The 27,169-nt window shown below is 47.8% G+C and overlaps 1 protein-coding gene across 1 annotated transcript in view; it reads left to right on the top strand.

Moving 5' to 3' along the window:
• Positions 1 to 7,063: 7,063 nt before the first annotated feature.
• Positions 7,064 to 27,169, top strand: part of LOC144163893 (uncharacterized) — a 49,366-nt gene continuing 29,260 nt past the window's right edge. The window contains exons 1-5 of the mRNA XM_077694563.1: positions 7,064 to 7,191; positions 8,712 to 8,979; positions 13,462 to 13,774; positions 15,457 to 15,509; positions 22,755 to 22,974. Of these exons, the coding sequence (XP_077550689.1) occupies positions 8,968 to 8,979; positions 13,462 to 13,774; positions 15,457 to 15,509; positions 22,755 to 22,793 (417 nt within the window). The 5' untranslated portion in view covers positions 7,064 to 7,191; positions 8,712 to 8,967 and the 3' untranslated portion in view covers positions 22,794 to 22,974. The remainder of the gene's footprint in view (positions 7,192 to 8,711; positions 8,980 to 13,461; positions 13,775 to 15,456; positions 15,510 to 22,754; positions 22,975 to 27,169) is intronic.

The raw sequence follows: 27,169 nt of genomic DNA, 5'->3' as shown, positions 1-27,169 counted from the left end.
TCGGCGTAAGTCACGAGGGGTTCCTGGTCTGAGTCCTGCTGCCTTTCCGCCTGAGAGATGCGGGGGGGCGCCGCGAGGTTGGTAAGTGCGCGCGCGGCGGCGTCCGCTGTCTCGTTGCGGTTAGGGTGGCCGCTGCCGTCGGTGCTACCGTTCATGTGCGCCGGAAACCAACGGATGTGGGTAGCCGGCACCGATTCACTGTTCACTGCACAACACTGCACTACGCGCACTGCACTTGTACACACTTTGTCCTTGGCGAAGTTCGCGATGGCCGAGCGCGAATCGCTCAGTATTGTTGTACATTGCGGGTTCGTTAGCGCGAGTGCGATCGCCACTTCTTCCGCCTGCTGAGCAGACGGTACGCGAACACTACACGCACTGTACACTTCTCCGGTGGTGGCTCTCACCGCCACTGTTGCGTAGGTGTCTGGTCTGTCGGGGTATTTGGCTACATCCACGTAGATGGCGCCCGTGTCGTTTGCGTGCGTCTCGGTGAGGGCTCGGGCCCTGGCCGCTCGGCGTCCTGGGTTGTAGTCGGGATGGACGTTGCGGGGCAATGGGAGTATCTTGAGGCGTTGTAGCGTTTCCAGAGGGAGACCCCTTGCCTTGTGTGTTTCCGTCTTTGGTCCGAGGCCCAGCCGCTCGAGTATTCTTCTGCCTGTACGTATGGTCGAAAGGCGTTCAAGCTGGGCCATTCTTTGGGCCTCGCTAATCTCCTCCAGGGTGTTGTGGAGGCCCAGCTCCAGTAGCCGGTCGGTGCTGGTGCTTTTCAGTAGTCCCAGAGCGGCCTTGTATGTCTTTCGTATTGCTGCGTTGATTCTGTCGCTCTCGTGCTTCTTCCACTGGTGGAAGGCCCCTATGTAGGCCACGTGACTCATGGCGAATGATTGTATCAGTCGCAAGAGGCTGGCCTCCTTCATCCCGTGATGCCTTGTTGTTATTCGTTTGATAAGGCGGGTGGCAATTCCCAATTTCGTGGTGATGCGGTCGACCGTGGTTCCGTTGCTCCGGCTCGCTTCGAGGGTCATGCCGAGGACGCGAAGGGTTTGCACTTTGGGGATGACAGTTCCGTCTCTCGTGCGTATCGTGATTTTCGTAGACTCTTCCTCCGCCTTCTTGCGGTACCTGCCTGGTGGTGGGATGATGAGCAGTTCAGATTTCTGCGGGGAGCATCTCAGGCCGGTGTTCGCCAGGTGGTTTTCGATGACATATACTGCAGTCTGTAGTGTTGTTTAAATGTGGCCATCGCTGCCCCCGGGAACCCACAGGGTAATGTCGTCTGCGTAGATGGTGTATCGGACCTCCGGGATCTCCGAGAGCCGCTCGGCTACACCGATCATCACAAGGTTGAAAAGCAGCGGCGATACCGAACCTTGGGGGGTTCCCACGCTGCCCAGTTCTTTCACCGGCAGCTGTTGATCCCCTGCTTGGATTTCCACTGTTCTCTGCGAAAGGAAGTCTCGTATATAGTTGTACGTTCTCTCCCCCATGCCCAGTCGCGAGACCTGCGCCAGTATGGCGGAGTGGCGCACCTTGTCGAAGGCGCTCTGCAGGTCAAGGCCCAGCACCGCTTTGTTGTCGTGGGTGAGGATGGATGTGTCGAGTATATCTTGTTGTAACAAGATCATGGCGTCCTGGGTGCTGAGCCGTTCCCGGAACCCCACGATTTGAAACATTCGTCAGCATTGGGTACGTGAAACTGATTTTTAATAAAACCCGGCTGCAAATCAGTAACTTCGCTTGCAAGTCATTACACAGGTTCTTTTTGATCACCCACACACTCGGAGAGAATTGCGAGACGCACGCGGGGAACGCAAAACGGGAGAATATTTGTGTTATGGCCAATCATATAATCGTGGCTGTTTGAAACCAAGGAGTAAAAATATTGAGGTTTATTTATACTGTCATGACCATATATACCTTGCTTTATCCCCCCTCCCCCCGCACTCTGCCCAAGGTATATAGGAACAAGTTTTTGCTGGCACAACATTTTACTCAAGCTTTCGCTTTTCTTCTTGTCAGCCTACCAGCCGGCTGCGTGCTTGTCACCGTCAATGACGTTCGGAAATGACCCGGTAGTTTCGATGTGGAACAAACACAGCTTCTGGTGCCGCAGGGAGTTCTTTTTGAACGGGATCTCACTGTCTGAACATTGGTGGTTGAACGCGAAGCTTTCTTGTGAGCGCTTCCTTGTCGTCTGAGTTTTGACTTTGACTCATTGAGCTTTCACTTTGACTCGCACGCATTTTGGACTTATGATCGCGCCGGATTTGAAATCGACCCTTTGCCGTTTGATTTCACGCGAAGAAAGCTTCGTGTTCAACCATCGTTGCGGAGTGGAGGAGTGGATAATTTTTCTGACTGATTACATGTGCACGTCCATGCACTCCTCTCCAAATCCAAATTGCTTTGACAATGTTGGAATTGCGCATTGAGATAGACGTCGGCTTCAAAACGCGATGGAGCCAGCTTCGATTCTGATCACGAAGCATTTTTTTCCCCTCTCACTTTACTCACAAACATCACCGTCGTCTGAGACAGTTGGCTTTCCCGCAGTGCTTTTTCGAGGCGACATAGGCCATCAGTGAGACATAGAAAGCTTTACTTTAATAATGGTCCAAGCGGTGGTAGTGAAACGGCTACGCTGGTTGCTGCGGTTTCATCCTTCGGTCTCACTCGCGAAATTCAACGGCCGCAAAGAGGCTCCGTAGCCCAATTCGCGAAAAACTCGGGGCGTGAAACTAAAAGGTCTTATAGTACTATCGTACCTTCAATTGTGAGCTGATGTACCTCGTACCATTCCATTTCACCGCTCTAAGTGGCCGACAAACTTCGATGCGCGCTCGCGTTCCGCGGCAGTATTGGCGGTGAGCGCGAACACAGGCGGCGCTGCGACGCGCGCCTCCGTGACGTCAGCTTAGGGATTCTCGCATTTGTCGTCTGCTTCGGTCAGGATCACTCTCCCTGCTGTTTCTTTGCGCTCGGTCAACGTCTGATGCTTGTCCGCACCAGAATTGGCGTGTGGGTAACTTTTTATCATAATAATAGGCTTAAAATCGCATACACTAGCTCATGGTGTCAATTAAAGAATAGTTTTGGATACTGCTACGGGAGAAACATTGCCGGCAAGAGAGTAAAAGTAATTTTCTTCAAATCATAGAACACCATCCCGAGTAGAATAGGATTTGTTCTTCGCGCCTGGAAGGGTTGAAAAGCAACAAAGAGCTACTTGGAATTCTTCTTCGGTTCCGAGTCTTGTAATATATGCAGGTATACTATTTATTATGTTAGTTAGCGAGTATATCATGCCTTCAACACCGTAATCATGTCATCATTGTTCGAGTTGAGAGTCAGTTCGTTATAATAACGATATAATTACGATAGAAATTCGGAGCACAAAAGCCGCACTGTGGACCACGTTGTTTAGGGCGCGATCGCGGTGGCGCAGCACAAACCTTCTCATTGTATTTGCACGTGAATAAACAAAGCACGCTGCGGATATGCACCTTCTTGCACGCAGCCGTAATGAAAGCCAATTTGTGAAGAAGGGAATGTATGCCATACAAAATGAAGGAAATATCCCCACGACCTTTGTGAGGTGCCCAAACATCCCGAAACCTCCTAATAATAAGTTGGTGACGCCGCAGAAAAATTAATGCATTGGGCAGGAAAAAAAAAAGCAAGAAACATTAATCCGATACAAGACAACAACGAAAGAAACAGAAGAAAGCCACTTTATTTCCTGCTGTGCGATGAGCGTGTAGAGGCCGCTGCTTGGTACGTAGTATTAGACTGTTGAGTCTTCATAGCATCCCAAGAATACTGCAGGGAAGCCTACGCATTTTCAATACTTATCGAGAAGCTCTGATCGCTGATCCTCGCGAATAAGCAAGAAAGGACGAGTTACACACGATCTTCTGACCGATACTCTGAAGAAAGTTGTTCTCTATCTCTTCGTGTGTTGCAAACTTGTGGGGGATACAGCTTCAAATCATTCAGATGCGTCAGAAGCTGGCAAAATAACTGAGTCGCTAGAAATACGCTTTTTAACGCACTACAGCAACGAAGCGGGCGATTTCTAGCCCAGGCACTGTTGCGCTGTTGCCCCTCACAAGCGGAGTGTAGCAGACGACAGCGGCGCGAATCCCTAAGCCGACGTCAGAGCCAGGGGGCGCCACTCAAAGATCTCCTCTAGTTCCATTCGATTCAGAAGGGGTGCACGGCAACGTTGCAGAGAAAGTTCTGTGGTGCCGGTGCAGTGCAGCAGCGTGGTTCCGTGGTGCCGTGCATCACGGCTGCACCGTCAGCAGCGCCCCTGCGTGTTTACAATCGAGCAAGGTGCAGGCATAGTCGTCTGCTAATCATCCTCGCCTGTCGTCCTCTACAACTGGATGTTTATGGCCATCTGGGTTGCGTCGTACGCATCAGCGGCGACGGCAAGTTCGTCCCGCGTATCTTCGAGTTCGACGGGCATTTTCATGCGGTCGCCGCAACTGCCGGTAGCCGCCTGCCAACCCGCAACGCCCCAACGCACACGGCACCGAATCGCTGCACCTCCTCCGTAGCAGGTGCAGCGATTCTCTGCACCGCGGCGGCACCGCTGCTGCACCATGAGCAATCGAGCGACGCGGTGCACGGCACCATTCCTGCAGCGGCGAATCGAGCGCTTTGGTGCAGCGCACCGTGCAACGTTGCAGGCGTTGCAGGGAATCGCGTCTGAATCGAATGGAGCTTCTATGCGCGCGGCACAGGCCGGCCTGCGGCCGCTCTTGCTCCGGCCGCTCGGGTATGGTGTCTGCTCGGGCGCTCCGATTGCTCGCAGCGCCCTCTGCGCAGCGCTGTGCGTGCATCAGCGGCGCGGACACGCCTTCCCATAGAGAAAGCGCGCGGACGGCAGACTAGCACAATTTCTAGGGGCCCTAGCAGTAGAGTGAACTACTCTAGTAGCAGCATGCGCGCCAGCATCAGTGCCGGCCTAAAAGCCGGTAGTTCCACTAGAAGCAATTACTTTTTTGAAAAATTAACACAGACATACGTTGCTTAATGCGAGACAACATTAGATTCGTTTCAAGGTGTCTCTTACGGCGAAAAAAGGGCCGCGTGTGACGCAGTCCGCTGTGCACGGCTCGGGCCTCGCGGAAGTGGTTTGAGAACAATTCCGCCTTACTGGGCAAACAAACTGCTATCGGACGCGCAATGATAAGTTTTGGTACATTATTGCAGCGTACGTCATCTCAGTGTACGCTATGCTTGCGGCGTGTTTATTATTTTTCTTCCTGTGTGATGGTAAGCCGAAGACCATGCGCGGGCGATACGTGTTGTTTTGCTTGGGTGTAGTAAAACCTAGTTCTGATTTTGTGCACTAAAACAGCGAAGACGAGGCTCCCACTACGTCTGTCAAGTGGTAAACAAACGAACATGTTAGCATGATATGCTAAAAAAAATAATACAAGCCTACGTATTTGCTATTGCATGTACCATTCACTGGCGTGTGATATTGAAACATACATGAAAATACAGACATATTCAGATGCGTTTTTCACTTGTGATAATCAACTTAAAAAAATATCCTCGATGAAATTACGTTATGTTTATTTGACTGCTGGATAGATTTTAAGTGCGTCGATGCTTATCACCAAAGCAAAAACGGGGGTTACCAAATGAATTCAAGAGCTCGCATTTGAACTACCAGACCCAAAATTATTGTTTTAGCTAAAATATCTTACTTGAACATGAGTATTTATACTATTGAGTAATTAACCAATAAACGCATCCTCACGTTTGCTTCGTGCCTTCGCCTGCAAAACATGCAAAATGTGTTCATTTTTTTTCTCTATTGAAAATAAAAGAAGCGGATTGGACAGCCTCTGCTGCTTATTGTTTGAAAGCAGTGGAATTGAGCCAATTTAACAACACATAAGCCAAGATCGGTTGACATATTATATGCGGCAATGGATCTCAATAGCATCTGAAAAAGTCGATCACAAGGTTATACAAAAAGCCTATAAAAGCTGCGCCCCAACAGGAACTATTAACTTAGTAGAGAATAATGTAAGCACCACGTACTCATGTGTGGGCTAAGCGTAGCTTATTTGCTACGCTTCCGTTTTTTTTTTTTTTTTTCACAGCAGCTAGGCACCGATGAAGCCCACAACTTTTTCATTTACCCGCGGCTTCTATAGCTGCAAGAAGGTCGAGACAATATGAACGCTCGTTCAGCGTATATTTTCCGATTATTTATACGGAGTTTCGATTAACTTGCGATTACTATTTTCCTTTCGCTTCTGCCAGCCCGCACGAAAGCCGCCAGCCGCCTCCGCCGGGGCGACCGGTCCGCGCATCACCGTCTCCCGACTTCGGACAAATTCCGCGCGGCGTCACCAGCGTCGATGGAAAGAGCTAGTTTTAGAGATGCAATGAAGTGCAAAAAGCAAGGTAGAAAGGAGTAATACTTTTTAGTCATGCTTTTTATGACAAATGAACAAAACAAATGTTTGCAAACAACCAGCGCGCGTGTGTGCGGCAACATTGAAATCGCCATCCTCAGTCGCTCGAGCAGTCGCTGTCATGTGGTTGCCTCGGCGAGCGACTTCAGTTCGGCGACTGCGGATCCTAGTCGCGTCGCTCGTCGCGTCGCTGGAAAAATCGCTCCATGTGGCTAGCGCTGAAGGAGAGGCAGTGGGCGGGAAGCAGCGATTATACACGCAGGTATCTTTTTTCCGAGCGTAAAGTGTGCGTGGAATACCCACGCGGGCGATTGGCCAGGAATCGAGCAAGAAGGGGGTTAATTAGCCCGCTCACAACTTAACCGATTTAACAGCTTGGCATCCATTAGCAGCGCGAGATTGGAAGGAAGAATCGGCATATGGCGTGGAACGTGCCTGCGTCTGGACGGTTTTTCAGGCTGTGGCTAGACTATTATATCCTCCATGCTGTTATAGTATTCTTTCTCTTTGGCTAGACGAGTAGCCAGTCAGTTCATAAAGGAGGCTACGGTCAGTTCATCTGAGCGGGTGCGGAGCAGCGAAATCGCCAGCGACAGCACGTTTATTAAATATGGCGGCGTCCGTGCAGCTGGGAAGCGTCATAGGAAAGTGTAGCTGAAAAGCACAGTTCGCTACGCGAGAAGCTTGTTCCATGGTGCGAAGGAGTTAGCGGAGCTTCCTTTGCCACGTCTGTCCTGGCTGTTCGGTGAGATCACGGCGCGTCATTTCGTGGCTGTAATGGCGTGCGGTTGCGAGTCAGATCAGCAGTTGCGTACTACCAAGCAAACCTTTCATAACCTTTCACTCAAAGTGTACATACGTCTCGCAAAATTCAGTTGTAGGTTCCACATTAGGCAAAGTATGGCTGTCAAAGAGGAGAAACTCGGCATTGACGGGGCACGCGTGTCGCCGTGGCACCAAGATTACTGCAAGTCTTCTGCGGTGCGCATCTTCGGTGCATTTTCTTCGGGGGCCTCTTCGTCGCACATCGCCGAGTCTGGTTTGCCTGCGGATGGATTGAGTTCGGCATATAAAACCATTTTCTACGTGGCCGTGAAGGAATTATTGTTAATTTCGCATGAAACAAATGTTCTTCCTGTGCTCCACCGTTAATCGACTGTAGCTGTCTCTTTTGCGATAATTACTGTGGTCGCAGTAATGTAGTCAATTGAGATTATTAAAATAGGGTACCGTTAGGCAAGTACTGCATGATTACATGCGTCTGGCACGAGCTTCCTGCACATTCGGAGAGCCAAAAGCATTTATTGTAATCACGTATTTATTTACAAAAACGTTACGTATAAATGTTGGTACGCTAAATACATTTCTTTCTGGTCGAGTGAACAGCTCTGTAAAGTGTCCATTAATCAGTCTCTGCTTAATCATTTTCTTTTTGCTCAAATGCTAACACCAACATTCAAAGAGTAGCTGAAACTAAAAGGCCAATGGTCGGAGGGGACAAAATGGGAAAGTAATTTGACGTGGGGAGTAGATGTAAGGCAGGCCCCAGACGGAAACAGCTGGTTTATGGCCAAAATCCCACCTGCTAGTTGGGATAAACTAGAAGACTGGTCGCAGCTCGGACTAGCCTCATATGGTCTCCCGGGAAGCACTCAGCACTCAGTTAAATGAGACAGTCTTTATAGGGATAAAAGTAGGTGGCGAAATAGCAACTACCTCGTTTGTCTATTGGCATCAGCTGCGTGTCGCCAAATGGGATTGCGATAGTCTGCCTGAATGTGTTTTTTTCGGAGGGCATGACAGTTTCTTGGAAGATCGAGTGGTATCATGCAGGTCATTGGTTGGGAGTTCAGGCATATGAAACATAGCGATTTAAACAAGGCACAAAGTAAATGGGTGTTGCTTGCTAAAAAGAACTGCCATCGAGCACTCTTCAAAAGCACAGTGTGTGCGAGAAGTGAAGGCAGCTCATGGCCTCACTCACCGCTGAAAATTGTTTCTGAAATGAATGTTCTATGTGCAATTTCTTCTTGTGTGCGTTTACTTTGTAGTAGTTTATTTATGTTACTGTGAATGTATAACTATCAGTGCATCATTCCTTACCTATTGCTTGTGGCTTGGAAGTTAAGGCTCAATGCTGTGACATTTCTTCTGTTAGTGCCTATATATTTTATTTGCCTTGCAACGTTTTTTTTTTCTGCACCTGTTGAGCTCAAAAAAGGTTTTTTTTTCTCATTGTGTACTCAAAAGTATATTTTGTTCCAGCGGCCCTGACACCATGTCAGCTTTCTCGGGCAGTGCTGGCCTTGGCCTGCCATTGTGCAGTTTGGCCTGGCCAGTTTAGTTGGGGGCCTCTTTGTGCCAGCAGTGGAAGCGGACGTGCCCTCCATTTCTTGGACACTGCGAGAGGGAACCATCCTTTTACTGTCTGCCAGCCCAACTGAGCTGGCTGGTGCACCCCTTCAAAAACTTCGTCGACGACCTGGTGGCGTAAGGCGCTGCAGCGGTGGCAGCATCCATCATGTGCTCTCAGGTTAGTTCTTATCAGCTGAGAAGCTGTGAGTAATATATGCTCTTTGGCTAAGTTGTGGTTGCTTGCGGGATTGGACCATGGTGTGCGTGTAGAGAATGTAGATAACTTAGGGCCAAAGCGCGATTGGTTGTACTCCATATTGCCAGCAGAACGTGCAGTGAATTGGTAACCACTTGCCCAACTCGCATGCTTGGTTATAAAACATTTACACTCTTCATGGTTCCAGCGTGCGTGTGACATTGAGTTTAATAGAAAACATATTTCCGAATTCTTTTTTCAACTCACTGCATATTACCTACACTAATAAGATGTGCAAGCAACACCATAACGAAAATGAAACTGGCTGCACAAGTACCTTTTCCAAGAAACCGAGCGGCAATCGTAAACCACTTCTACCCATTATGTTCATCACGGCAGACGATCTAGGTATAATTGTATAAAACTCTACGCCTGTACCATCAGTAATGAACCATCAACCTCCGACTACTGTACAATTCTTCAAAATCGGGGCCCCGTTTAACCCAATGTTTATGTTGTTTTTTTTTGAGGGAGAATGCTTGTCTCTTGTCATCTGTTAGAACAGTAGAGCAGATGCTATAGTGGCAGGAGGCTGCCAGTGAAAACAATAAAACTTGATCAGAGCCTTTGTTACTTTATTGCACTCTAACTCAGTCACTGGCAGTGTGGAAAGCAGTCGCTTAGTGGGACACCACTCTGGTAGAGACGACTCGCACCGTGGCGGCTCGCCAGCTCCAGAGATGCGCTGTGGGAAGAAAAGGTTGCAGTTATCACGTGGCTGAAAACATCTAGCACAAATACGCAGGGAAAATTTTTGTGGCATAGTTACAGGGGAAAGGGCACCAGAACTCGAACGGACATTGAAGTGAATCGTGTGAAACTTCTGTTCGTATTTGTATTCCATGAACCAGCTGAAATAAACATACTTTATCTTGACCGTAAAGCAGTGTTTGATTTATACAGGTGGAAAGAAGAAAAACACTGTGCTGCCTGCAGCAGCCGCAACAAGTGCAGCAGTGACGTAAAACTATGCGCACTGTTCTTGAAATGTGATTGGACGATGTCCAATTTTTAAAAGATAGTGCGAATGGGCCTTCAGTTGTGGAAATATTAACAGAGCTAGTTGGTCCATTTTTGCATTAAAAAGAATAGGGCGCTGAACATACAAAAATGACAGAACTTTCATTCTTCTTGCAAAAAGCAAACATGCAGAACATATTTCTTATGCTTTTTAAGGCAAAAATTGCTATGCCTTACTGATGGCGTCCGGCATGTGGCAAAACGCACTACAGGAAAGCCAATGTTCCACAAGCGCCTCAACAAAAAAAACGCTTCCCATGGTCAGAATCGAACCTGGGTTTCTCGCGTTATAAAGCTGACATCTATCTGATTGTGCCTATCTGACACAGTTGAAGCAGTTTAGTTTTCAAGAGAAGCTGTCTTTGCCACACTGATGGCGATCATCTACTGGAAAGCCAACTTTCTCTGATGATGATGATCGGGGGGGCAGGGAAGTGAAAGAAAGTTGAAACGCGAAGCTTTCTCTGGTCAAAAGCCAATGTCCTGAAAGTCCAAGGTCCAAAATCCAGATCGTTATCCTCAAAGCGCACTGCAGGAAATCTGCCTTGCACAATGGATTTCCACAAAGGCGCATCAAGCACAGGTGCACAGTCAACACTTTATTCCTTGGCCAGTCCTCTCTAGTGGGTGCATGCCAAACACTTCAAGACCATTATCATCATCATCATCATTACCACCTTCATTAGAGGACGTGGAAAAGTTGGCTTTGGCGCAAGGTGGTTCAGCGTTAGACGCAGGCGCACATAGTCGTGCATCACCAGCTGCTGTCATAGGAGGTGACAATGAACGAATCCTTCACGAGACTGGACTTTTATTTGACTTGCTTTTCAGTGGCAGTAAGCTTCGCGTTTCAACCACCTTTGTCGTTAGACGAAGCGACTTTGAATTTTTTGTTAGAGTTGTCCCCATCAGTTTTCGTTTTGGTTCCCTGCAACACCATGCTTGGCGTCAGGCATAATCCTTGGTCCCACATCCTCAGTATGAAGAATCTACATACCCCACTTCCGTCATGTTGTCAGTTGCAGAATGGGTCAGATAAGCCTGCCAGCACCACTTGAGGCAAACAAGTATCGTACCACTCACTGAGAGAGAGAGATTTCGGCGCACGTTAAAGATCCCCAGGTGGTCAAAATTAATCCGGAGCCCTCCACTACGGCGCGCCTCATCGCCTGCGTTGCGTCGGCGCGTTAAACCCTACAATCAATCAATCAAGATAGAGAGAGAGAGTATTCATTGGAAAAGAGGAAGAGAAAGTGCACTGGGGATATTATTGAGCTCAGCATTGAGCTCACCTGCATACAACCCAGTGTGGGGGGAGGGGGAAAGAAGAAATGAAAGACTAGGGAGGAGAACAGGGGTGTGATGAAAGAGATAGTGGCAAAAAAAAAGGGAAGTGTAGTCTAGGCTAGACTGTGTCGCATCAGCCGCAGCGATGGTGTGGACATCTGTCTTTTCTTGCCGTCCTGGCTACAGCCGCTGGGAAAGTGCGGAGGCCTCCAGGTAGCCCAGGAGGTGGCGGAAACTTCACGGCGGGTACCGTCAGGACCCGTCGGCAACAGCAGGTCCTCGAGGTGCTGGCTGGGCCGCCCAAGACTCTGGAGCGAAGCCTGCAGCACTGCTGTGGGTTCTGCGTACTGGGGGCAGGACCAGAGCAAGTGCTCCAGTGTCTTGGGCTTAGGGCAGTGGGCACAGGTGGGGGAGGTGCATTGTCCTTGATGGTGCAGCCGGGCGGCCACATCGCAGCAGTTGAGCCGCCAGCAGGCTGCGGGCTTCCCTGCTGAGACGTCCAGGGGAGGACCCCCGGTGCCTGGCCACTCACCACTCCGGGGTCCATGAGCATGGTCAGGGCCACTCGGGCCAGGATCTGGCGTGGGGCGTCGGCGTCGAAAGCTGTCACGTCCTGGGAGGCGGGGGTCTCCGGCTGGTAGGCATCGGCCGCCAAGTCGTCGGCTGCCTCGTTTTCCAGGATGCCCATGTGGGATGGCAGCCAGTGAAGCCGCACGTTGCAGCCGGCAGAGGCCATTACGTGCAGCTTGGTTGCCAGCGACAGCTGCAGGTGTCCACTGGAGCTGGAAGGTTGGTCAGCCGCCCGCAGCCGCAGGAGTAGGACCGGGGCCTCGCTGTCCAGGCCTGCCCACTCAAGCAGTGGCTCTGCAGCCAGGTGCAGGCTGGCCAGCTCCGCAGTGGTGGACGAGGTGGGGAAAGGCAGGCGGCACACCTGGCTGGCGCAGAGTGCTGGGGCCGTGCAGGCGGCTGCAGCGTTGCCCTTGTGTTGGCGCACTGACACATCCGTGAAGACCTGGGTGTGGCCACTGGTGTCATCGTGCAGCAGAGCGGCCACTTCCTGGTAGATGGCCTGGTGTGAGGTGATCCATTTGCTGCACTCCCTGGAGAGCTTGATGGTGATTTGCAGGGCCTCTCCCATGCCAGGTGGTAGAGGCTGCAGACGGGGCCACTGCGACACCACAATGCTCTCCTTCTATATGGACAGCAGCATGCCGATCTGTGAGTTGGGCCGGCCGCGGAACCACTGCAGTAGGGCTCCAGAGACTTCTGCAGCCAGTCTTTGTTGTGCAGACGTGTCTGGAGGGCTTGCAGCTCAGTGGGCCAGGTGGCCGCCTCCGTGTAGGTGGCCGCATAGGAGACCACTTGGGTAGGCCCAGGCAGAGGCGGATGGCCTGGCGCTGGTCTAGCTCGAGCTCCTTCCACTGGTGGCGCTTGAGGTGGACGAGGGGCAGTGCGTACAGCTTGGCCAGGCTGATGATGATGATGATTACTAGTGGTATCCCCTTTGTAGCGGTGTGATGACGTGTCGTCTTACCAAGAAAAACTAATATACCTATATTTTATGCTCTCCGTTTAATACTAGTGCTGCTCTTAGGGCAGGCACAAGAAACTTATTAGGAACACAATACTTACTTTTTCTGTGGCAGGTGGTAGCTGTCCCTAGGCAATATTTCCTTTTTTGCTTTTCATCCACCAGCAATCTAATCTTCTTTTTATTGTTTGACAGCCTTGAAGTTAACTCCCTCGGTGCTACCCTAAATCATAGGGATTCTGGAAGCTGAACATTTCGCTCATGTTGATTTGGATGGATGCCCTCATATTCTGACACTATGTGCTGCATAGTTTTGTTTCTTTTCCGCAGACCACGCATACCCCATCATTTTATGAATACTTCCCCGCAAAGCTCTTAGTTTGCAAGCAACCTGCTCTAGCCTCAAAAAGCGAAGCACTGCCCTGGGAATTATCTTAGAAATTTTCCTTTCTGATGTTCAATTTCTCAGCCCTGTACATCTGTAACGACGTTTTAGTTTCCATTTTTCTCTCTCTATTTATTCGTTTCTATCTGCCTTGCCTCTTTTCTTTTTTTGGTGGGAGCAGCTGTTTCCTCGAGCCAGCAGCTGCCACACTCCCCGCTATACCCCTGAAGTGCGTCTCCGCACTGCCCGCATGGCTGGGATCCAGGACAGCCGACCGTCCACCAGCAGCCCGAGGTACCTCACCTGGAGGTGTCATGAGAGGGGCTGGGCATTGAAGACGAGGTGTGGCATCGAACAGCGGGCTGCTTTGCCTCTGGGGTGCAGCATTGGCCTGTGTTTTGGTCTTGGAGAGCAGCAGGCCACGACTCGCCAAGAAGGCAGCCACTGCTGCCAGCACTTCCTGCAGGCACGCCCTCACGTGCCTGCTCATCCTGGTGGGTCTGTGCGTCCGGAGGGCAATGTCCGCGTAGACTGCTATCCCTTCTAGATACTGGAGCCACTCACTGCCATGATGGGTTGAGGTGCACACAGTAGCTAATTGCCCTTTGTGTCGTCGGAGACAACAACTTTGAAAGTAAAGAAAGAAAACCAACTGAAATTCAAATCTCCATTGAGATGTACCATTCCTAGTGCGTTAGAACACTAAGCCACAAAACCAGCCTGGCTTCTGAAAAAGATGGGAGGTATAATGAGCTAAGGACAACGATTTATAATGTACAAGCTGTTTATTTATTCGAAAGTAGTGTTGTGAGCTGCTTAGCCGAGTATTTCTTGACTAGTGCTTGGGGAGTAAGCTTCTCTCTAGCCCCCACAAGTAGCTTATAGCTGGCGAATCTGTTCCTTTAGGCAGAAAAAAGCGACTGCAAATGTGTGGTCATACTGCAAACCGGTTGGCTACTTTACCTTGTGCAAAAAATGCTTCTCATACCTTAGTTTTTCCCTTTACAGTAAAAGCTTTGTCTGATCTTAATTCCTTATTACCTATACTAACTCTGGGTAACCCTTATTCAGCCTTTAATTGCCCTTAGATATTTTCGCACACAGACCAGTCGCACAGAAGTAAGCAGCAACTCCAGTGGAGCGAAGTCAGAGAAGCATCATAAGGCCAAACAGACATCATAATCACTGGTGCGGGGCTTAACCTTCATCATCCTTATTAAGCGGGATACACTGTGCAAGCTAGCATAATGAAGACACATTCCTCAACACGCAAATTTTGTCAGTGCTGAATTTTCACTTTATCGACTTGTGACGACCCATCAGTGGTTTGTCGAGCTGGGCAGTCAGTGCACCCAAGCCCATCCAGTACTGTTTGTGTTACCGAAAATGTCACACACAATTGGCAAGAAGGTCAAAGGAAAGGAAACAGCACTTTTGATTTGATCTTTGTACTAAATAAATTTCTCTTAATGCGCCCAGTGTGGTTAAACATGGCCTATGGACTCCAGACTTGCACAACCTACACGAGTAATCTCACAATTTTACAAATAACTTCAGTGCCCCCTTAATGGGGCACACTGCTCTTAAAACAGCTCCTTTTAATTCTTAACTAAACTGTGAAACTTGCCGGTCTTCCTGCTTTCCCCCCACTGATTTTAAATACTATACCATTTTTTTTTTGAGTCAGTCAATTAGTTCCCAAGATAATTAGAGATAATTAGTCATTTTTGGAGGAACAGTAGACAAAATAGTGTTAGTCATAGAACATAATTATATTTTCTAATACTATGAACCCTGGTGAATGCAATAAGAGAAGTGGTTTTTTGATGCACCGCTTGGGTCTAATTTTACAGCTCATCAAACCTTGGTAACACCAGTGGCAAGGAACCATTTTCAATGCCCATTTCAAACACAAGTTTAATGAGCTGTAAAATTAGTTCCAAGTGGTGCATCAATAAAATGCTTCGATTTGTTTTTTTTTTTCGACCCTGAATCTATTCATCAGCTGCTATGGTAGATCAGCAAGGCGAGCCGCTGAGAAAACACACTGTAACTGGTACTGTGCTTTGAGAAACTGTGGCATACTCAGTGCTGCACGATTGGGAGTGTCATCATGATGCACAAGCCATGTGGCTCAGTTCCACCAGCCAAGTTTTCTCCAACCTTCCACATGCAGGCTTCTGTGATCCTGTGCCTCGCTGGTGTGAGATTTCCATCCCCATCAGTCAGGTTGGTGTGTTTGTATTTGTTTTGAGGTACCTGATTTCTGGTATTTGTGTGCTGGCATCTCGTGCCAAGTGTCACTGCTGACCGTGGGTGATGCCTTCTTCCTGTGCTTTTTTGGCAGACGGGTGGGTGGTACCTTTTCTCCAGGCGGGGCGAACAGTGGCTTTTTTGAGGGCTTATCATGGTTGAGTGAGGGTAGCAGCAGCCGGAACAGGCAGGCTAGTGCATTTTGTGGGTGGTGGGTGCAGTGTGTGTCAACAGTAATCAGTTGGTGTGGTGCTAGGGCTAGGCTGTCATCGTCCCGTCTTAGTACTGAGCCTCTAATGATGCCCTTGAAGCAACTGGCAATGGTGAGCACTCTTAGCGTGTTCTGCAGATGTGTTTCCCGAGATGACAGAGTGGTGAGAAAGCCTATTTATGTTCGATGTTCATCCAAGTCTGGTGATGAACTCTCATGGGGTCAGCTGAAGTGGTTGAAGGTTGCCATGTGCTCAGGATGAGCTTTTTGCAAGGGCCCTGAACCTGCAGTTGTTTTCTGTGTTTGTTGGCCCAACAAGCTTGTTCGCGTCTTCCGTGCAGGGCATGCGTTTTACCAGAAAAGCTAAATTTGGACTTCCCTATGATAAACTTCAAGGTGACTTTCAGAACAAGTGTGTGAAAAACTGTATGCCATCCCTGTAACTTAACTTTTCAAAATGCAGTTTATCCTCCCTTCAGACGTTTTGCCCACCAGTTATGGTCATAACTTAGTCCTATTTGAACATGAAATATGCTCGTTATTATGCACATTAAGAACAAAAAATCAGGAGGTACCCATCTTCAATGATTGTCAGTGGGATCGTATCAGCAATCTTCTTGTTCATGGTCCGTTTGGGTCATGTCCAATCTGGTCTTTTCCACATGCCAATCCACAGAACGCCACAAAAAGCAGTCCTCTTGCCCATGCTCTTTAATTTCACCCTAATCCCACGTGCCCACACTCTCCTCATGACCCCACACTACGCAGCACACTGTACACAGATGACATAGCTCTGTGGGTCCACTCTGGCTCCGACCAACACTTTGAAACAACACTTCAACATGGCCTCAACCAAGTCCTACATCACATCGAACCTTTGACTCTTCAGTGCTTTCCACAAAAGTCTGCTCTCCTCTCCTTCATGCCCTCATGCAACGAATCCCCTCCAACACCCCCCTGCCAACTTTTTATACACTCTGACCCAATACCACATACACAGCAACATAGACTCTTAGGCCTCACTCTCACACAGGAAGTTTCATCGCCCCTTTTTTGGAAAAGTGGCATCCTATCAATGATTAGCCTGTAGTTAATATGCAGCACCGAAAGGTGATGTATCTCTCAAAGGGGAAGGGTGAAAAAGTCTGGCACACATGGCTGAATGTCAAAATTATTAATTGTATTTAAAGTGACCAACCATAGTTGAATAACCTTTAGGTGAAGGAATGTGTTTTTTTAAAAATTTGCATGACACAGGATGAGCAATATAAAAGCATGGTGCATGAAGCAGTTAAATTGTTATCTTTAAAAGATGCATGAGGTAAACATGACAGAGGCCACAGTCGATTACCGTGCTGGAAGTGTGCTGGGAACTTCTGGTGCTATGTGCCTTTGATGAAATGGAAGCATGCAATGGTGATGGTGTGTAACAGGCAGTCTCGTATTTCCAGGTGTCACCATGACTCTCTTGCTGAACAACATGACAGGCAATTTTTAGCCCTTTTAGCTGGCGAAAACAAAGCTTGTGCAAGGGTGTCATGGTGACATGAGCCATTGGAGAAACATAATGACAATTGCTGTGTGGGCCACAATGTGAATGTTAGCGCCAGGTGCACTTTACATCCAAGGCATCCCAACGTCTTTGGGCTCAGAGCACAGCACATCACTGCAACTTTCTGACGCTTTTATATTAAAGTCAGATGTAAACCAGTATAGTACTTCTTGCCCCTTGCAGAAGATACATGCCAGGCACTGCTGATGTTTTCGCTCATGGGTGTATCATGGCAGACACATTTTCAGGGAGAAATGAACACAAAAAACTACAACTGCAATAATGCATGGTGCCAGCCAACATGCAAGTGTTAGCTGAGGCTACTAACTGCCCCATAAAGGTGGCATCTTCACAGTGAGGCATTCTTCACACTGGCACCCCCCCCCCCAAGGTTTGCGCGTTCTCACTCACATAGTTGTCGCACTCCCAAAGCCACAAGAGTCTTCTGCTTGTGCCAATGATAATAGCGTGTTGCAGCTGAGCGGCATCTCGTAAGGATGCTACACAAACTTGCGCTCGCAAGCGTTGGAGGTGTAGAAGCAGTGGGAGGCACATGTGGTGGTAGAGAGATGTGTTCAGCCTACTGTGTGGTTTCGCTATTTTTCACAGTCTCTCGGCATTTGTATGCTGATTGATGTCTGCACAGAGTTTTTGTTCCGACAACACACCTGCCATGGTGGCTCAGTGGGTAAGGCATTGGGCTGCAATAGCAGCCCAACAATGCAGGTTTAAACCTGGCCATGGTAGCTGTTTTCTGATGGCGGTGAAAAATGATAAAACACCGACGTTTCAAGATTTGGGTGCACATTAAACGGGAGGAAGTGCTGCACCATTTGCACCCTGCTGCTCCAACCTGCTTTTCCTGCTCCATCCTGCTCCAAAAGGCAGTATTGTGTCAAAACTGCTCCCAAGCGGGGCTGCAAAATGGAGGCAATAGTGGTATGCCTGTCACTTTGTGCAGGAAGCAGCAGAGACCCATTCGTTGAAAAATGGGGCTATTTAAGGGGGCACCTGGGTCTTTGGGACCAAAAAATTGCCCAAAACAACATTTTTTAGGTATCACTTTTTCCTTGATTTGCACAGTTTTTCCTCCGAAAATTTTGTATGTGGAACAGTAGCAGGTACTTATAAAAGACATAAAGGCGGAAATTCAACAAAGAAATAATTATTTCCCCATAATTCCCCACTTTTTCGCCATGAGTCGTATGGCAGTGATACAAAATTCTCGAGAGGTACAGCTAGGAAGGTCATTTCATTTGCACTGTGAAGCTGAATGTTTAAACTATGCGATGTGGGAAGCAGATTTTACATTTTGTGTTTCAGTAGTTGTTTAATTAGCATTACTTTTAATTGGTAAGCAGAAATAGTTCAAACTTAAAAGTTAGAATTGATGTAAACATGTATGTGATTGAAAAACAAAAGAGCTGCTTCCCATATTTCCTTCTACACAACTTCTGGTATCTATTCATGTCTTGCTGGTAATCCTTTGTTGAATTGTTTTTTCCTATTGTTCCCAAGAACAATCAAGGAATTTTTTTAATTATCTCAGAAACTAGTTATCTCACATCAAAACTAATTAGACATTTGAAATCAGCTAAAAAACCTGAACAAGCCCATGAAGTTTCGTCAAAATTGGTTGGAAAGCAAAAAAAAAAAGTTTCTAAGACCAGTGTGGGCCCTTAAAGGAGTACTGACACGAAAATTTCGTGTTCCACCTTTATTCCTTTTATCGATGCTTAATGGTCTGGCGAACCTGAAACAGCACTTTAAATATTTCAGCACGCGATAATTAATTACATTGAACAGCCTGAAAATCGTTTGTTTCAAATTCCCGCGCTTTCATCCCGAAAGGCGCATATGACAAAATCCCGGCATGACCTTACCGCTTTGTACGGACATCAAAACACTGGGGAGGCCAGTGGGGGCGTTGTTTTGACCGCACTGCCGCCAGAGCTGAACGGCTGAGCTTCCTGGAGGTGCTAAGCCTACCATTGCGGCGGAAATTCGATGACCGCTTTCAATAAAAGTCCCGATGGCGACTTCAATTGTGATTCCGGGCTATATTATCGCTTCCTTCCCCTTGTGCGGAACTTTATTTTTGCCAACAGTGCCTTTCTGGCAGCGGTTATGCCTGTAGCTCTGGCTGCGTGCACCCGTTTGTGAATGCGCCAGCGTCCGCTCGCCGCTTGTGGGGCCGCGCACGTGAAGTGGCATCACAAGTTTTTAACGAGTGCTGTCGTGTCACTTCTTTTGGCTATCACGGCATGATGTCACGCTGATGTCCATTTGCTGAGTGCCGCTCCGTGCGCTGCTCCGTCGGCACGATAAATGAGATCCAATTAAGGTATGTTCTTCGCGTCGCAGGCCGCTCGTATTTCACCCAGGGTATTCTGTGGAGTAAAGGAAGTGAACTGTGCAATAATATTAACGCTGAAAATTGGTGTCAGTACTCCTTTAAGTGCACTTCCACACCACAGAGTGCAGTCCACTGAAATGTTGTTCAGGAGCTGCTAGACGGAAAATGCGAATTACGCTTTCCATGGAACGCCGTTTAAGCTGAGTGTGTTCCCAAAACACACTTTACCTGGGCTGGCTTGCTGAGTGAGTTGTCTTATCAGCAGGGGTCTGAAAATATGGAAAAATAACGTACAGCAATGGCCGTTTAAATGAGTATAAGTTGTGTTAAATGTTAATTACGGATATATTGTTGCGTTATTTTTACAAAAACAGAAGTAGCGACGAGAAGCAAGAAAATAATCTAGCTCCCAACCAGGGTGCCTAGATATTCCTCCTCGCTGCCCCTTCATGACGTTTCGAGACCACTGCGTCATCTGCTACAGAAACCGCCATGTTGCCCCTCTGCTCAGGCAGCGCACTGCTGGCACAGGGGTCTGCTATCAGATTGTCATGCACAGGTGTATTCCGTGACTACAAAGTACCTGTAGAGCCAATGAGCCCTTGCTTGTGGTGTTGTTGGTAGATCTTAGCTTTGAAAACACTGCGCACTAAGTTTACAAAATGAAAAAAGCAGGAGAAACACTTGATGCATGCAGGTGCGAAAATGCACCCATGTGCATGCGCTTTCGTGCGTGGGCGTTTATCGTGTGTTACAGCCATTTTTTTTGTGCGTGTAAACTTAATAGCATCTTTTAAGAGCGTTCAAACTTGAGTGTTTAATGGGGAAGGCATTATACAGGGACTCTTCACGTGAGAGGTATGTTGCATAGATCAACCTGTTCATCCACCATGCATGTCAGATCTTTAACATCCTATTGTACTCTGCAAGCACTTTTTGCAAAAAACCACAGCCGTAAAAACTGTAATGCCTTGTATCTACCCAATAACAGATAACTGACGAAGCTAAGACATCTAATTATTGTAATAGTTCAAATGGATTATATGTGCTAAAGGAAAATAAAACAAAAATACAAAAATTAAATATTTCCTAATAAAATCGCAGAGGTATATTTAAACTATTGCCTTCACGTGATTAAAACTAATAAAAACTAACAATGAAAACAAACTTGCCTGAGAACACCAACCGTTACCCCTTGTAGAAGTACAAAAATTGATAATTTCTGAGGGCAGGTAATCGATATCGTAGTGTAGTGTAAGCAATGGCATTCGCACAATGCCGTTTCAGGAGTAGAGGGGAAGGGGGTGTGTGGACGTATCTAGAGACAAAGTGAGGCATCATACGAACACTCGCCTTGTATGTGGGAGGTACTGGGTTTGAATCCTGGTACCGCCAGGCACCCACTGGTTTCTTTAACGGGTACAGGCGTCCCTGGTTGAGTGCGGACCCTTGAAAAGGCAATCCACCTTTGGAAAGCTGCCTTTACCGTTGCGAGAAGCCCCTGACCCTTGTCCATCTGGCGGGGCCCCCGGCCATCATGCCGCGTTGCGCCATTGTTGGGGGTGAAAGAGTCTGGCGGCATGTCCTGCCACAGGCAGTTGCCAGTTGAGCGTCCACCGTGGCTGTGGAGGGCACCATGTGCACTCGTGTGTCTTGGTGGCGCCGGGCACCTACCGGTAAAATAGGTACAAGTGATTCCCCGGCCTGGCACTCAGCCCTTGTGTGGGACTACAACGCTTGGGAAGTTCACCCGGCTTGCACGGGAAATCACCCCTATGGAAAGGGGCAGCTGCAAAAATGCGTATTGGTTTTTTTTTCTCTCTTATTCACGAACATTGCAAACTAGCTAGTAGTGAGAGCAGACATCGAAGCCATGCATGGTTGGTCTGCAGGTTGCGACAGCAACAAAATTATGGGCACTTTGGTGGTCATGTTACCACCTCCCCCTCCTCTCATACTTCCTAATATCTGGGTGCTGCGGCCCACTCTGTTGTGCGCTAGTGAGCAGAAGTGCAGATCATCAGTAAAAAAGGACAACAAATATGTAACCAAATGCCACGAAAAGTCATCGAATATAGCCCAAGGCAAACTAAAGACGGTAAGAAGTCACCCATTTTGGCTATTCATAGCCAAATCTGGCTAATAAAAAATCTAATGACTTCGAGGAAATATCAAAGAAGGTCTATATTCATTGTCCTAACCCGATTAACTCAAAACAAAAAAATTAAAACACAACGTGCCACCAAGGAAACGTAAGGTTTATGAAGCAGAGAAACAGCGTAAGAATGCTTACGCATTAGTTTATTTGTTCCTTAGAGCACCTCCAGCGTACACTTTTGGGCATTACAGCAAGAGGGTACAAAGTCATAAAACATGATGCAGGCTATAAATGATAGATACGAGAAAACAAGTGAAGCCCTTATGCATTATAAAAAAATATCAGTGTGCTCCAGTGCATTGCCACAAGCAGGATGAAGAAAAAAAAAGAAACAGAAAAACAACAAACATTGAAATCTCATTTCAACAACAACAAAAAAAGACCAACAAAGCTTTTTTTCAAATGTAGTTTCTGGGGTCACAACAATACGCACGACGTCTTCGTGGGCTGCCGCTTATCGCGCTTCACTTTTTTTTACTTACTGGAGTCTTTTCAGTTCTGTTCGGAAGCAAAACATTTTCTACCATCCATTTCTGCTGTGGTTGGTGCACAGCAGTATGCAGCAACAAGGTATTTTGAACCGTGAACCACGGCCAGAGAGCAACGCAAAATGAAAACGTGTGGCCACCGTCTGCTACGAAATGTGGGGAGAAGTGCATGGCGGCTGGCGGCTGTGAAAACCGGTCGGGGTGGCGAGGGCCCGTGTAAAGGATGTCTCCACCTGTCACAGAGTGGAGGCATGGAGGAACATCCAGGTACCTTGCTCCCAATCTGCTGCTGAATTGTCCTCAGAACACCCAAAACAAAATCTATCAAAAACCACCACTACAATGGCTTTATCAAGAGCCCAGAATAAACTGGCTCCTTGCTGCACTAACTTCAGCTTCTCCACTGTGGGGCCAGTTGTTGTTGCAGGGCTGTGACAGTGTTCTTCTTCCACGTAGGCCGCCTTGAAGTGGGTAGGGGGCCACAATCATCCATAGCTGTCGCTGTCGCCATTCCCCGGCTGGCCTGGCACCACACCTCATTGAGGCAACGTCGCAGCAGGTTTCCAGCTGCCAGGGTACCAGCTCGCCCGCAACAGCCGAGCTCTCGAGGGCAATCAGGAACCCCTCCAGCATCGACACGCAGCTGTTCACCACCAAAGGGACGCGGCCACCTGTGGTGAGTACACCTGGAGCACCTGTGACCAGACAGGGGGTCAGGCTTAGTGCACTGCATGTGGGGTTCGCAGGCACTGCAACAGGATGTTCTGAAGAACACAAGAGGGTTCTGACTCCTCAGTAGGGCATTGAATTTCAGTTAAGAGTCCTTCCTTTTGTTAGTATTCATTGAACTAAAGAAACTGCCGCTTAAGCAGTTATAGGGGGAAATCCTCAATAGCCGCAATGTTGCAGCTCAGTGCAAAGAGCCTCAATTTAATGTGACGCGGTCGCAGAACAAGAACTCACTGCCCCTTATTGGCCAATCGACATTCTCAATTCTTTGTCGCTCTCCCCCTACCACAGTGCGCTGCCATTGGTTCCGTCCAGCATACTCAAAACACAACACTTCTGAAACAGGCATGCAGTGAGTTCCACCAAATTGTCTTCTCTCCGAGGTGTCCCCTTGCCATATCTTGTTCTCCTCGTCCACGTCTGTTTAGCACCATGTTTTCTTTTTCTTCACCCTTTGACTCTGTCTTCTTCACGTCTGCTACTTTCATGCTTAAACAGTGATGAATGCGCTTTCTGCAGTCCTGTAAATGCTATACGGGTAGCAGCTCACTTGGACAGCTCGTCTCACTGCCTTCTCTGGTGGCACACATTTGTTTCTGCCACACTGAAGTTGGGTTGAGCTTGGGGATTTAGGCGTTTCCCCCCACTGCTGGCGCGACTTTGTGCGTAACAGTGGCAGTGTGGTGATACTGCTTGTTTGGTGTCATGATGGTGGTTGTACTGCATGTCGCAGAAGGCAGTACTGGGGGTAGGCAGTCTGAGGGTACGGCATACACAACTGCTCACACCAATATATCAAAATGTAGTCTTCCAGCGCATTAAAGGTTTGCTTGCTTAAGCTGAAACTGTGGCTAAAACACAAATTGTAGCGCTGCTCCAGGGAAAAATTAGTGGTGCAATGTTAGCAGGTATATACGTACAATTTTTACTAAAATTTTTGGGGGCAGTTAAGTCTGCTTACGTGCTTGGAAGGCGAAAACCTGGCATTGCTTACTAACAACTTCTTTGCTGTAACGTCGTATTTGCGTCTCTTTCGTCGTTTCTATTTGTCCTAGAGCACGAATTATGTTAACAAGCGGACTGGCACATGCCACAGCTTCCTTAGAATCAGGGTGAGTATAACAAGTGTGCACCTGTTATACTCACTGGCTATTACATTCAGGTGTCATGTGGAATGCACTATCCTACAACATTTACGTTTCCAATTCATATACCAACCGTGGTGGCTCAGTGGCTAGATCGTTGTGCTACTGAGCCCAAGGATGCAGGTTCGATTCCCGGTTGTGGCAGCCGCTTTTCTGATGGAGGTAAAAAACAGCAATGCCCGTGTGTTCGAGATTTTGGTGCATGTCAAAGATCCCCAGGTGATCAAAATTAATCTGGAGCTCTCCACCAAGGTGCGCCTCATCGCCTGTGTAGTGTCGGTGCGTTAAACCCCACAATCATAATCGTTTCCATTTAATAGTTTTGTGAATTTCTTGAAAATGGGCACATTAGCCTATCGAAGCTGCCGATTCCTGGCCAATCACACAAGATTTTTATTTATTTATTTATTTATTTATTTAAATAAATAAAAATCTTGTATGAAGAAAGGAATGATGGTATGAAGAAAGGAATGACAACTTTTATTCTACCTCTGGCAATCTGGTAGCGTATTGGGCTACCAGTGGTAGCCCAGTGGTAGCCCAATGCGCAGTAATACAGTGGTATCACGTTAGGCTGCTACTGTGGACTCCCGGGTTCAAATTCATCGTATCACTGATGTGCTTTAGGGCGAAGCCCCTTAGTGGCTGGGGCAGCTGGTGCCTGCTGTCGTCGTCGTCGTAACCATCCTGTCATGTAGTCACGGTACTAAAACACCGGGACTCTCGTTTACGTCTCGCGCCGGAACACTTTGTGACGTGTAGTAAAAAATCACTGGGACACTTGTTTACGCTTCGCGCTAGAATGCTTCGTAACACGTATTAAAAAAAAAACACCGGGACACTCGTTTACACCTCGCGCTAGAGAGCTTCCTGCTTCAAGTACAAGAGACTTTTACAGTAAAGCTGTATAGCTCTACCCCCATACAGTTTCATCTCCGTTGGCAAAAACTTCAAGGTGCCAAGGATACACTTATACACTGCATGCTCAGTTTTGCATTTAAAATGTCATGTGCCAAGGTAACTACAAGAGAAGCAGGGCACTTTTGCACAGGCTACTTATGACCCTATCATGTGGATGAAATACGGCATTCGTTCTGGATTTTCCAACCATCAGAAATATTGCTACCACAGTGAGGCTTCTATCGATTACCTGCCATTATTGTGTCATACTAAACCTATGTCAAACACACTGAAGGTATTCAGCAATTAGATTGCACTTCCATAGGCATTGCCATGAAAGCTGTGCTTACAGTGCCTTTCCCGAGAGTTATGTGTCAGCAGTTGGCACTTGCAAAATGCCCATTTTCATTGTGTAGCTTTCTAAAAATTATCGGTAGATTGACAGCAATTTGTTGTACTATTCTGCAGATAAAGCATGATCTATGCTGCAGCATTTAGCTTTTAATGAACAGATCACCTGCTTCGAATCGCAAGAGTTTATTGGGGAATGAAATACTTCACGGGCATTAAAAAGTGAAAAAAAAGAAAAAAAGAAAAAAGGGATTACACCTCCAAGCCCCATTACTGAGCACACACCTCAGGATTTGTCGTATGCTTCAAACCTAACTGTTCTCTTCCTCATGATAACTACAAAACATATTTCAGTACCTACCCGAAAGGTTTATTAAGGCTGACGGTCCCCTGAAGCCATTGAACCAGTCGTCAGTCACGTATGCTATATGCATGTCTCGCAGCACTCCGTCGTGTGTTCTTGGTTCCATCAGTTGGCTGGTATACTGCATGCTACCTGAAATTACAGAAAAATGCCACAAGAACCGCACAAAAAAAGTTCCTGCGTTTTTGCAGCCGGCCCTTTCCATAGGGGCGATTTCCCGTGCAAGCCAGGTGAACTTCCCAGGCGTTGTAGTCCCACACAAAGGCCGAGTGCCAGGCCGGGAAGTCGCTTGTACCTATTTTACCGGTAGGTGCCCGGCGCCACCAAGGCACACGAATGCACATGGTGCCTTCTATAGCCACGGTGGACACTCAACTTGCAACTGCCTGTGGCAGGACATGCCGCCAGACTCTTTTACCCCCAACAATGGCGCAACGCGGCATGATGGACAAGGGTCAGGGGCCCCTCGCATCGGTAAAGGCAGCTTTCCAGAGGTGGATTCCCTTTTCAAGGGTCCGCACTCGACCAGGGACGCCTGTACCCATTAAAGAAACCGGTGGGTGCCTGGCTGTACCAGGATTTGAACCCAGTACCTCCCACATACGAGGCGAGTGCTGTACCTCTGAGCAATCGCTGCGGTTCAGAAGTTACGACCCCGTCCACTGGGGCATTTCCCGACGAAGTCGGGTAACTTCCCAAGCACTGGATCCCCTGTTCAGGGGGTGCTTGTACCAATTTTTTCAACTGGTTGGTGCCCAGAGGTACCGAAGTACCTACCACGTTCTTGTAACCAGTGATACAGTCCGGCGTGGTATTACGGTTTCCAGGTACCCCCCATGGTAAGCGCCCGTTCCTATTTTCAAACTGGTGGTTGGCCAGAGGCTGAAGTCGCGGAGGAGCAGCCTCCCACATATACCGCAGTGGTAGAGCAGGTCCAAGCACTTTATCCCCTGTTAAGGGGTCAGACTGGTCTTAGAGCTATTTTTTTTATTTACCAACCAATTTTAATGATACTGCACTGCGTTATAGAGTTTTTTGTGCTGATTTCAAATCTGCCATTAAATCTTTTGTAAGTTGATTATATTTTGAGTTAATTAATGATTAATTGCCATTATTTTGGGTCACAGTTACAAAATAACCACTCCATACAGAATGGCAATTACCGCGTGGCTAGGCAGACAAATGACTAAAGAATACAACATAGGAAGTACTTTTTTGATTCAGCTATTCTTGGTCGTTTTACAACACAGGGAAATTCACTTCTCCCATGCTCTGCCAGAAATCGCTCGCAGCTGGTGCCAATTGAACACAATAATAATTTTCCAAAGCCTCTATTTGAAAAATTTGTTTCCAACATTGTATTCTCCACACATTTCGGTATC

The sequence above is a fragment of the Haemaphysalis longicornis genome, unplaced genomic scaffold (assembly GCF_048455015.1).
Source record: "Haemaphysalis longicornis isolate Haplotype H1 unplaced genomic scaffold, Haemaphysalis longicornis Haplotype H1 scaffold_1, whole genome shotgun sequence".
NCBI lineage: Eukaryota > Metazoa > Arthropoda > Arachnida > Ixodida > Ixodidae > Haemaphysalis > Haemaphysalis longicornis.
Note: the sequence above shows the minus strand (reverse complement) of the source record. Positions and strands in the feature narration are given on the sequence as shown.